The sequence below is a fragment of the Grampus griseus genome (assembly GCF_964374135.1).
Source record: "Grampus griseus genome assembly, chromosome: 13".
NCBI classification, from domain to species: domain Eukaryota; kingdom Metazoa; phylum Chordata; class Mammalia; order Artiodactyla; family Delphinidae; genus Grampus; species Grampus griseus.
In genome coordinates, this window is record NC_139007.1 from 453,016 (window position 1) to 466,030 (window position 13,015).

The 13,015-nt window shown below is 37.1% G+C and overlaps 1 protein-coding gene across 1 annotated transcript in view; it reads right to left on the bottom strand.

The window, feature by feature from the left end:
* Positions 1-8,681: 8,681 nt before the first annotated feature.
* The window catches only part of LGSN (lengsin, lens protein with glutamine synthetase domain), a gene marked incomplete at both ends in the record, with an annotated part of 29,221 nt that continues 24,887 nt past the window's right edge, over positions 8,682-13,015 (bottom strand). The window contains 2 exons of the mRNA XM_082669395.1: positions 8,682-9,881; positions 12,033-12,199. Coding sequence (XP_082525521.1) covers positions 8,682-9,881; positions 12,033-12,199 — 1,367 coding nt within the window. The remainder of the gene's footprint in view (positions 9,882-12,032; positions 12,200-13,015) is intronic.

Below are 13,015 nucleotides of genomic sequence, written 5' to 3' on the forward strand. Positions count from 1 at the left end.
AAACTTCAAAATATCTAACCATCCTTTTTCACTGTGAACACTAAAGAAAAATAATTTCTGATTACTTCATAAAAACTGATTTGGTGTATGTTTCCTAGTGATCTCAGAAATAAATCACAGCAAGATCCTTTTTGACCCCCTCCTAGAGAAACGGAAATAAAAACAAAAATAAACAAATGGGACTTAATGAAACTTCAAAGCTTTTGTACAGCAAAAGAAACCATAAACAAGACCAAAAGACAACCCTCAGAATGGGAGAAAATATTTGCAAATGAAGCAATTGACAAAGGTTTAATCTCCAAAATTTACAAGCAGCCCATGCAGCTCAATATCAAAAAAACAAACAACCCAATCCAAAAAAGGGCAGAAGATCTAAATAGATATTTCTCCAAAGAAGATATACAGATTGCCAAAAAACACATGAAAGAATGCTCAACATCATTAATCATTAGAGAAAAGCAAATCAAAACTACAATGAGATATCATCTCACATCAGTCAGAATGGCCATCATCAAAAAATCTAGAAACAATAAATGCTGGAGAAGGTGTGGAGAAAAGGGAACCCTCTTGCACTGTTGGTGGGAATGTAAATTGATACAGCCACTATGGAGAACAGTATGGAGGTTCCTTAAAAAACCAAAAATAGAACTAGCATATGACCCAGCAATCCTACTACTGGGCATATACCCTGAGAAAACCATAATTCAAAAAGGAATCATGTACCAAAATGTTCATTGCAGCTCTATTTACAATAGCCAGGACATGGAAGCAACCTAAGTGTTCACTGACAAATGAATGGATAAAGAAGATGTGGCACATATATACAATGGAATATTACTCAGCCATAAAAAGAAACGAAATTGAGTTATTTGTAGTGAGGTGGATGGACCTAGAGTGTGTCATACAGAGTGAAGTAAGTCAGAAAGAGAAAAACAAATACCATATGCTAACACGTATATATGGAATCTAAACAAAAAAAGAGAAAAAGGTCATGAAGAACCTAGCGGCAAGATGAGAATAAAGACGCAGATCTACTAGAGAATGGACTTGAGGATACGGGGAGGGGGAAGGGTAAGCTGGGACGAAGTGAGAGAGTGGCATGGACATATATACACTACCAAATGTAAAATAGATAGCTAGTGGGAAGCAGCCGCATAGTACAGGGAGATCAGCTCGGTGCTTTGTGACCACCTAGAGGGGTGGGATAGGAAGGGAGACACAAGAGGGAAGAGATATGGGGACATATATATATGTATAACTGATTCACTTTGTTATAAAGCAGAAACTAACACACCGTTGTAAAGCAATTATACTCCAATAAAGATGTTAAGAAAAAAAGAAAGGAATTTAGCACTTTGTAAAATTTATTTAATTTGTAGATGTTTTAGAGGTTTTTATAATCTGATTCATTTACATCAACCTCCAAACAAGTAACAAATTATAGCTAGATTTTTTTATCCTTTCATGGTTTGTTAAATAGTAAATATTTCTTTCTTAGTCCCTTTCAGACTATTTATTCCAAATGCATTGCAGAGTAATCCAGAATTTTTAAAACCTGGATTAATTTCAGGCATCCCATAATGCATGTAGTGTTTCCATAGTTTCATATTTCTACTGGCTCTTGAATATACCCATAGATGTCAGTAATATTAAATATTTTCAATGTTCCTCTCTCCTCTCCCCACTGATATTGAGCCTGTACTTAATATCTGTAGACTTAAATATATTCACATGTAAGCCCTGTGATTGTAAGTGCATATGTTATTAGTATTTTAATACATTGTTTATTTTTCAAGTATAATTGACCTACAGCAGGACATTAGTTCCTGGTACACAACATGGTGATCCGATATTTCTGTACATTTCAAAATGATCATCATGATAACTCTAGTTATGATATGTCACCATACTAAGGTATTACATAGCTATTGACTATATCTCCTACACTGTACACTTCATACTCATGAATTATTTATTTTGCAACTGGAAATTTGTACCTCTTAATCTCCCTCACCTATTTCTCTCAAGCCCCCACTTCTCCCTTTTGGCAACCATCTATTTGTTCACTGTATCTATACCTCTGATTCTGTTTAGTTATGTTTATTCACTTGTTTTGCATTTTTAAATTTCACATATAAGTTAAATCATACAGGATTTGTCTTTGTCCAATTTATGTCACTTAGAATTATACCCTCTAGGTCCATCTGTGTTGTCACAAATGGCAAGATTTCATTCTTTGTTATGGCTGAGTAACATCCCATTGTATATCTATACCACATCTTCTATATCTATTCATCTATTCATGAGCACTTAGGTTGCTTCCATATCTTGGCTATTTGCAAATAGCCAAGCTATTTACAAATAATGCTGCAATGAACATAGGGGTGCATATATCTTTCCAATTCATGTTTTCATTTTCTTTGGAAAAATACCCAAGAGTGGAATTGCTGGATCATAAGGTAGTTCTATTCTTAATTTACTGAGGAATCTCCATATTGTTTTCCACAGTAGCTGCACCGATTTACATTCCCGCCAACAATGCATGAGGGTTTCCTTTTCTCCGTATACTTGCCAACATTTGTTGCCTTTTTGATAATAGCCATTCTGACAGGTGTGAAGTGATCCTGATGATTGGTGATGAATCAACTGATCATATTGACCTTAAAAGAAAAACCTCTAAAAAGAAAGAAAAGAAAAAAACTCTCATTGTGTGCTAGGTTCTAGTCAATTCACTTTAATTTATACCTTTTCCCTTCAGGTAAGCTGCCTGCTTTTTAAAAAAACATCAATGTACGTTCTTATGTGTTATTCCTTAAGCAGACATAGAGAAGTATCAAATATTTTATGCCCTCAGTGAACGCAGATTTCTTGTCAAGGAATATTTCTGAAGGTGGAACAAAATAATTTCAGTTTAAATCCCAGGGACTTAGGGATTTCAACCAGGTATTTTTATATTCAAAAAATGATAAAAAATTTTATGGCTTAAATTACTATTCTTCTCTGAGAAAAGTTCTGAATGTAATATAAATGCTGTTATAGCATGATCTTCCTTTTTGATGAGATTTTCTGGCCTGTGTGGAGTAGCTGGCAGATAGCTATTACCTGAACAATCCCACATCTGGTTTGCTGAGATTTGTTTGTAGTCAAACACATTGAATAAAACTTAGTGAAACTACTTTAAATTGAAGTACATATTAACAAAAAAGAAAAGGTCCAATTATTTAGTTATCTAGCTAAAGAACCTACCTGTTGGTGCCCAGAAGCCTTAAAATTGAAACATAACATTCTTTTTAGTGACTCTGCTGGAACTCTAGTGAATGGTGTTTCGGTGTGTAGCATGGAGACCATGAGACTCAAAGTATGGGGCCCGGATTCACCTGCCAATTGTCTCCACACTTAACTTCTCTGAGTCTTACATCTCTTCCTATTAAAATAATGAGCATACTATTCTTATGAAATTGTAGGGAGCATCAAATAAGGCAGTGAATGAGAAAGCACCAGTATGATGTAGCTTAATAAACTGGTACAAATCTACATCTAATATAAACATTAACTTGTTCCTACTTTTCTGATTAAAGAGCACTCCCTGCTTTCCCCCTTCCCCCTTATCAAAGTGTCTTGCTCTTTCTGTGTCCTTTTATAGACTGTTTTCAGTCAGGATACTTTTTGCAAATTCTAGCTAGCTTAAGCAGACAAGAAATGTATTAAAAGATATTAGATAATTCACAGAATCTGGGAAGGTCAGAAAATCAGGTTTGGAAGATAAGTCTGACTGCTCTGAGAGGCCCTAAGCGACTACCACTGGCAGAGTAATCCAGCCCGGTGCTTTGTGACCACCTAGAGGGTTGGGATAGGGAGGGTGGGAGGGAGATGGAGACGCAAGAGGGAGGAGATATGGGTATATATGTATATGTATAGCTGATTCACTTTGTTATAAAGCAGAAACTAACACATGATTGTAAAGGAATTATACTCCAATAAAGATGTTAAAAAAAAAACCCGGATTAATTTCACACATCACATAATGCAGTTAATGTTTCTGTAACATTATGGATACATTATCCCTGGGTAAGCCTGCAGGAGGCCAGAGGGACAAGAGTCCAAGGATGCTGCCCCTGGGACTCTTGCCACTGTGGCCTCCCTCAGGCTTACCCAGAATGGAGTCCACAAAGGTTGAATGATTGCATCTGATTGACAGTCTTTGTACCATAGCTGTGACAGAAACTGGAGGTGAGGTTCTGACTTCTACCTTGCAAGACAGGAGACAAAAGGAGGGAAATTCCACAAACATAAAAAGAAACGAAATTGAGTTATTTGTAGGGAGGTGGATGGACCTAGAGTCTGTCATACAGAGTGAAGTAAGTCAGAAAGAGAAAAACAAATACCATATGCTAACACATATATATGGAATCTAAACAAAAAAAGAGAAAAAGGTCATGAAGAACCTAGGGGTAAGACAGGAATAAAGACACAGACCTACTAGAGAATGGACTTGAGAATATGGAGAGGGGGAAGGGTAAGCTGTGATAAAGTGAGAGAGTGGCATGGACATATATACACTACCAAACGTAACATAAATAGCTAGTGGGAAGCAGCCAGGTGGGATAGGGAGGGTGGGAGGGAGGGAGACTCAAGAGCGAAGAGATATAGGAACATATATATATGTATAGCTGATTCACTTTGTTATACATCCAAAACTAACACACCATTGTAAAGCAATTATACTCCAATAAAGATGTTAAAAAAGAAAAAAAAAAAAAAAGAAAGCCATTGAAGGGTTCTGCTCGGCAAATAAGCATGACTATTCCACCCAGATCTCTGTTTTTTATGATCCCCATCAAGCTGATCAAATAGTGTTTACACATGAGTTTCTGAAAACAGAGGAAGCTAAAGAAGTTCACCTAATTGCAGAAATTTTAGGGCCAATAACAAACCACAAATCACTGATTCTTTCAGTTTTCCCCATCTTTATTTCTCACTCTCTCTGGGTATGTGCATGTGTGTGAGAGTATTATACTATACTATAGAACTGTATTATGCCTATAGGATATAAGCTGTTTGATCAATCGATTGACTGGTTAAACAGTTATTGAATTTCAGAATATCTGCAAGGAATAAAAAATATAAATATGAACAAGATCTGTGCCCTTCCTTCTTGGAACTCATATTCTAATTAGAAAATCTGTCATGTAAACTACTAATTATAGGCAATATGAGAAGAGCTTTAACAGGGAAGATACAAGGCACAGTGCACATATGTAACGTTTAGAGATACAAGTTTTAACACCTGTAATTGGAAACCCAAGATTAAAGGCATTGCCCCATAATATCCATATTACAAATACATTGGTAACCTGTTTTGTCAAAGAGTTGACTGAAGATATGTCAGTAAACTGTTATGTGTCACTGATAAGTTCAGACTTTACTATGTGCTTTCAAATTTTATTCATATTAAAGTCTTTACATCTCTCATTGCCTTCAAATAAGTATTTCAAGCTTCGTTGTTATTCAGACAATCACTGTAAAATGAAATTTTATATCATAAAATGTTCTTGAAAACAGAAGCTTCCTACTATGATACTGATATTTCTTTCCTTGCCTTATTATAGTCTTTAGTTTATACTTCTTATGGGTACTCACTTAACAATCAGCCTTAAATTCAGTAATCACATTTCCCCTAATCTTTGATTAGAACAATTACAGTAATTGAAAATAAAGGAGTAATTTCGTGAAGAGATTCATAAAGTATCCTTTTCCAGCTAAAGTGCAGCCTTCTAACTAGTTTTTTCAGTATTAGGGCTACAAAAAATTCTTGCTGTTCTGTTTAAAATACACAGATCCCAAACCCTTTCATTGTCTGCCCATATTTGTCTTGGTCTCCCCTAGAACTGTGAGTCCCAGCAAAAGGCTTAGCACACAACAGATGTCCAACAAATGCTGTTGAATGACTGCTTGGCCCTCTTAACCTAGACTAAGACAGTAGAAGCATCAGAGAAAATCCCTTCAAAAATAAAAAGCCTGTGAATGGATAAATAGGAAAGAAACATACAACAGAATTTGTATGTCTACTCCAATTTTTCTTTAGCTCTGAACTCTCTTAGCCAATGTTTATTTTTGGTTTGCCTTAAAAAGCAAGAATATATACATCAGAACACCCTAAAGGAAATCTCTGTGAAGCTTGCCACACCAGTTTATATTATAAACCGATTGGTAACACATGGCTGAATATTTTCTGTCAACTCACTACTGTATACTGAACACCAATGATAGCGTTCCCAGTTACATAATTCCCTCACACTGCCATCCTGAATATTGTGGGGTTTTAAAATTATTTTGCTAATATCATATTCCAGGAGAAAAAAAGCCTACAAACACCTTGATTAACAGAGTTTTTATGCCATCTTTTACACAGTGGTAAAACTAAGCCAAAGCACTAGACACGTTTCATGAAGGCACATAAGCTGCATAAGGGGTCTGAAAGAAAAAGGTACAATGTAAGATCTGTGAGTTTAAGTTTTATTCAGGGTCTTACTGTGGACTGTAGCCTGGGAGACAGCCTCTCAGACAGCTCTGAGGAACTGCTCCAAAGAAGTAGGGAAGGAGCCAGGATATACATGACTTTGGGCTAAGGAATAAGGGCAGTCAACCAAGCATACCTCTCAGTAAACGATTATCTCTAGTCACAATGAACAGGTAGTTCAGTTAATGATTTTAGTGCTTTTCTATGCATGGGAAGATACAAGAATCTGGGTTCATTAAAATTCTTCCTCAGATATGCATCTCACTGTCTAAAGGCCTGTTTTTCCAAAGCACATTTCATCCTGTTTTTCATCCTGAATTCTTTCTGGGGTACACTGTTGGTCAGTGACTGCAGTGGCTAAAGACTCGATCCTTGTAGAACTGAAGGGTGGGAAACACTCTTTGCTGTACAGGTCTATACAGCTCTGTTAGGGTGGGTGACAATGTAACTTTTTTGCATGTGTGAATCCCTCTAATTCAGATTCTCCTAGAATAGAAAGGTTGAGGAACTGATCTTTCACTGGTTCTTTTACCTTTATTCTTTCATCCCCAAATCCCTCACATTTTCCCCACACACACTCTGACACACACACACACACACACACACACACACACACACACACATACAATCACACTCACACACAAGCAAGAAAGGTGATTTTTGTCCAAGTAACGAAGACCCAAACTCATGGTGCCTTAAAGGAGATAGAAGTAAAAATCTGAATGTGGGCAAAGTGTGCTCTGCCCACAGGACAAAGCTTCCACCCCGTTACTATCCTGTGCAGCTCCATTCCTCAGTGCATCACTCTGGCCACATCACCTGCAGGTTAGTCGGCAGGAAGGTGAGGGCAGAAGGATGGGGAAAGGACAGGGAATGGAGAATCTGTCCTTGAAGGAAGTTTCCTAGAGTTTCCATGCTCAAAGGAAAGAGGGTGAGCAATTAGAAGAAGACAGTCTGACTTTCAGTATTAAAGCTACTGAGTACCATGGATTTGAATTAGGAGGATCTGAGCCATATTCTAATCCTGTGCCTGCATGTTTGCTTGCTCAACTGAGACCACAGTTGTTTTTTATTGAACATAAAATCTCCTATTTGATTCTAAGCAGTGGAATAGGGTTTTTATTTGCTAGTAAGTGGATTTTGAATTTCCTCCCAAAAGAAGCTAAACTTTGGTGATAGTTACAATAGTATCTCATTCACACAAAGGTCTAGAACATTTAAGATTCTCTGGGGAGATACCAACTTCTGTGGGCAGGAGACTCAGTAATTTAAAGACAATTTTAGCTGAAAGCATTGCCCTGGTTATCAAGGCAGTTGCTTTCATGCTCCACAAAGCACCAGAGGTATCTTTGAAATCTCCAGTTTCAAAGAGTGGTACAAACCAGGCAGAGCCCACCCACCACAGCCCATCCCCATTCCATCCGCATTTTATGAATATGGCTTCTATATGAGATACTGTTTAAAGAAACATTTTCACTACTTTTAAATATTTGACCTCATTGTTCCCAGCTCAAAATCTATTTCTTGTGGATTTGTTTCTAGTGGACATTACAGCCTTGAAATTCCTTGGCCTTTTAGGAACTGGTGACAAAGGGTAGAAAGAGAAGGGACATATGTGAAAACTTCTGCTAACTTGTCATCATGACATATTTTTGTAAAACTTAATTAAATCATTTAGAAGCATCACAATGATGCTTGCAAAATAGACCTTCAGAATGCCTTGATGAGTGAGATTATATTAGCAAATACCTTTGTTTTCCTGGCAGTCACAACCTATGTGTATATTTGAAATTATTTCATTTTTTATAGTTATTTAAATTTTGCATTCTAATTCTTAAGTCTTTTTATTTGTGTGAATATATTGGTTGCTCCCACAAAACTGAATATTCGTATCTAGGTCAACATATGCAGAGGCAATGACCACCGAGTGACAAGGTTTGCTGGGTTTTCACATCACAGCTGCACCACAACTTTATTGTTTGTTTCTGAATCAGAATCCTCTCAGCAACCCCACTTCATCTGTCAAATACTCCATGGGGACCAAAAAGAGAGAAAGCATTTGTAGTCTTGTTGTTGTTGCAAAAATCCAATCTTTTCTTTCTGGCAGATCAATTACTTAAGTAAAACTCACATCGCTAAAGGAACAGTCAAGGGTTTCACACTAAATAAAATACTCTAAGAATTTATTTCTCTCAGCATCTGTTTCTTCACTTTCCAACTCATATTTCTTCATGGCAACAAAATATCGAATAAAAGTTTCCCCTAGAGCCTGTCTCAGACATTGATCTTCCTCCAGTGCCATGAGGGCATCTTCTAGTTTCAAAGGGATCTCAGAAAATTTGGGCTGATGAAGGTCTGTGCCATCCTCTGGAGCAGCCAAAACACCATCGTTTCTTTGAAGTCCATCCAAGCCTGCAGCCACAGTGGCAGCCAGCACCAGGTAAGGGTTTGCCGTGGCTGAGCCCAGCTTATTTTCTATTCTGGTGCCTTTCTCACCATGGCACTTGATATTAAAAGCACAGCTGTTATCGTTGTATGCCCACGTTGTCGGCACACTCTCCTTCAGGTCTTTACTGTCCTTGAAATAGCGCTTCCGGCAGCTAGCAGCAGGAGCCATCAAGCAGCTGAGAGCAGCAGAGTGCTTCAAGAGACCTGCCAACCATTTTTTCCCAGTGGTCGTGAGCTGCTCCATTCCAGAACTGCTACAGAACATGTTTTTTTTTCCATCGACATCCCAGAGACTATGAGACAAAATTCCTGAATTGCAGAATCCAGTCTCAATGAAAAAGCTGGTGATGTAATTATATTTCCTTGCCACTTCTTTGACAGCTGTTCTAAAGGTAAATGCATTATCAGCTGAACTGATGCCAAATTCGGGCAGAAAGCAGATTTCCATCTGGCCAGGCCTGGTAGAGGAGGAAAAGCTCTCAACATTGGCCCCAGTGTGATACAACCCATCCACGAGTTCCTGGATGAAAGGCTGGTTGTGGTCATTTAGCAATGCTGAAGCAGGAAGAGATATGGTCTTTGAATTGATAATTTCGGGTACACCAAAAGTGCAAAAATCATAGATGAAGGCAGAGAACAGGGAGAAGCCAGAGTCCTGCAGCCGGCTCAGCTGCCTCTTTGCGATGTGCCTTGGGGAAGTCAGCAGAGGCTCGCCAGTCACAGTGAACGTGTCACAGATCACCCTTGCTGTCCTCTCGGCCCACGGCAAAACTCTGAAGGTCGATAGCTCTGGCATCAGGACTATGTCACTATTAAAACATGTTGCTCTTATGTGATCCACTTCATTGTCCTTAGGATTTGGTATCAATTCAAGATAACCTCGGGGCATGTAAACGCCATGGATCACTTTTTCCTAAAGAAGTTAAAGGATAGAGCAATCAAGTTTTGAAACTTGAAAACAAACAAAAACGTTGGGGGTGGGAGAACGAGAAAAAAATGTTTAACATCTGTTGGTTAAAGCTAGCTTAGTATCAGATAAATTTTAAATAGTTTAAAATAGAACCCCCAAAGGTAATTTATAAACAAGTCTTAATAGCTTTAGCCTTGGAGACTTTATATGCTCATGTTCATGAAAACAGCACTCATAAAGAAAAGCTATAATGATAAAGAAAATGTCTATAGCAAATGACAAAGGTAAAACCTAACAGAATTATTTGAACTGCTCATAACCAAAAATATTTTTTAAAGCACTTTTTATCATGTGGCGTAGTGGCTAATACTTCAGATAAGGCTTATTCTATTGTAATCCCCACAGGTAATTGACTCTCCAAAGTCTACAGTAAAGAATCCTCAGTCTTTCTCAGAGAGCTGACTGTTGTCACACCCGGGACACACAGGACAGAAGAGCCAGGACTGCTGACAGCTGCACTCCTCTCTTCACTCACCTTTACAACACACTAACGAACAAACTACCTCACAGGCGCAGAGTTCCAGAAACCTTGCCCGTGAATGTGGACCTATGTTATAGTTTCCAAAATGTTGCAGCCTTCAAGTCAGCAGTCCTAACTCTGTCATTAATTCCTTGTGTGAAGTTAAGCAGGTCACAGAACTATGTTATGTGCCTCAGCCTCCATATCTGTGAAACAGAAGTGTTAGAGTAGATCATTGCTAAGGCACTTTCTAGTCAAATACCTCTTGGGTTCAATGGATTTAACTTTTATTTAACTTTTCTATGTGCCCTACAACAGGGAAATAATGAAGTTATAAAGTTGAACAGGCACATAAAAATGTAGAAATTGTGTAGTAGGAATATCAATAAGGTTTCATGTGTTGACGTTTCCATTAATGGGTGGAGAAAAAGCTGACTGTAAAGTTTGGTTCCTATGATGTCAGTGAACACCGTGAGGTTAACAAAACCTACTCACATTCTGCAAGCCAAATTGGTTGTTATATTACTTCCAAATCTCAAACAGGGTGGCTAATGAGGAAGGGCTGATGCTCGCAGAAGCGACTCTTCTGCAGGTGTCGGTGAGCCACTTCCTCCTTCACTTTCCACCATCTCTGCACATTTCCAAGTGCCGTTTGACCTGGATGATCCAAAACTGCTTTTGCCAGTAGTAAAGTTGAGTAAGTCAAGCACTGTTTATTCAGCGCCTGCTTAATTTTCAACCTACTCAAGGACCTATATACATAAACTTCGTGTGTGTGTGTGTGTGTGTGTGTGTGTGTGTGTGTGTGCAGGCAGATCTAAAGAATTTTTGAAGAAACAGATTTGAATCTTTTGGAATTCTTTAAAAAATGTTTTGAAGATGCCCAATTTTTCCCAATATAAAGCAAATGAGAAAAATTACAATTTGATATTGAAGTAATAAGTAAGATATATTTAAACAATAATCTTAGAGGATGCTTAATTTTCATACTTTTGTATATAATACTGATGTCCCTTCCTAAGAAATGATGTTTCAGTAACACAGTAAGTCAGTTATTAAAGTAAATACATGACATAAACTGAAAAATACTCAGAAAATCTCAAAACATATCTAAAAATATCATATTTCTTGATATCACTATTTTTGAGAACTTAATAATATTTATTGTCATCCAACAAAAATAGGATATATTCTTATCAGAATTAGAAGCTAAAAGGGATATACTTTTTATCTAGAAAATTCTATTTAATCTTATTTTTCTCTTTGTTTTTACTCCTAGGTCTTCTGTTGTAATTTTCTTATATCAAACAAATTATAATCTTCATAATTGCGATAAGAGAAAAAAGTAGTGAAATTATTCAAGGCTGAAGGATGAAATTTACCAGTCTTAATTAGTTTTATATTTATATTGGGTAAATGAATTGCTGTTTGGGAGCTGAAAGTATACATTCAGCTCTTAGGGGAACAATAATGTGTCTGGGGAGTGGCAAGGGAAGAAACAAAATGAATGATTGGTTTTCAACTAGAATTGCTGTATAGGTTACAATAAAATAAGAAAGAGCAATAAGGACCATTTGCTTGCAAATGAATTGAATGAAATTATATTCAATCATAACTCTACTTGCAAAACTCACTTGGAAAAATTGTGCAGGGATACTCTTAGACCGGGATACACCATGGAGGTCTGTTGCTTCAAATCGCACAAACTGAAGGTGATTTTTGGCCATCTCTTGTTTAATGTGTTTCATTCTAGAGGAGAGTTGAGGTGCAGTAGGAATTTGAGTGCTGTTCCCAGTGTTATCTGTAAAATAAAAAATGGTCTAAATCATTAGATCATGATGAACTGCGTAGTAAAATGAGGCTAGAGAATAGTGAATTAGTCATTATGATCATTAACAAAAGCATCATATGTTTCCATGTCTTTGGCTTATTCCTGAGAACATTGTCTCTAAACAGTCTAAGAGATTATCACCTGGGACAAGGTGAAGGTTAACTCTATTTGCTTAAGTAAATAGTAATATTATATGTAAGCACTTACTGAAAATGTCTTTGCTTATGGAAATTAGAATATATTTACATCACTGTTTTGGCACCATATAAGGCTGTATATAGATGAGTATCATCAAAGAGACTTTAAGTTTCTTGAACTAACTGGTTTTACCCAAATAAAAAGTTCCTGTATGATTAAAGGTAAAATTATTTGTTTGTTTTATTTTCTGTGGGTTTGCTTTTTTGTTTCATTTTCTTTGCCAAAAGAGCTTTATATCTTTATAACGGCATCTGAATCTAAGACATCTACATCTCTGTCAAATTTAAAACTTGTATAAATGAGCATATAAAAGTGTTTTCCAAGAATGAGAGTGTAGGAGATGAAAAATCTAGACTGAGTACTCCATTTTTAAAAACTAGAAAACTTAAAAAGAAGTTTTTTTCAAGACTTTTAAGATAGTCTACAAATTCTAAAACTCTAGAGTTAGAAGAGACTGGAGATAACATCTAATTCAACCAACTCAGTAGCTTAAGTCCCAGAGAAGTACAACCAGGTTCCCTGAATCACGCTCTCAGTCCATCACCAAAATCGAAACTGGAACCCAGACCTTTTGATTCTGGGTGGGTG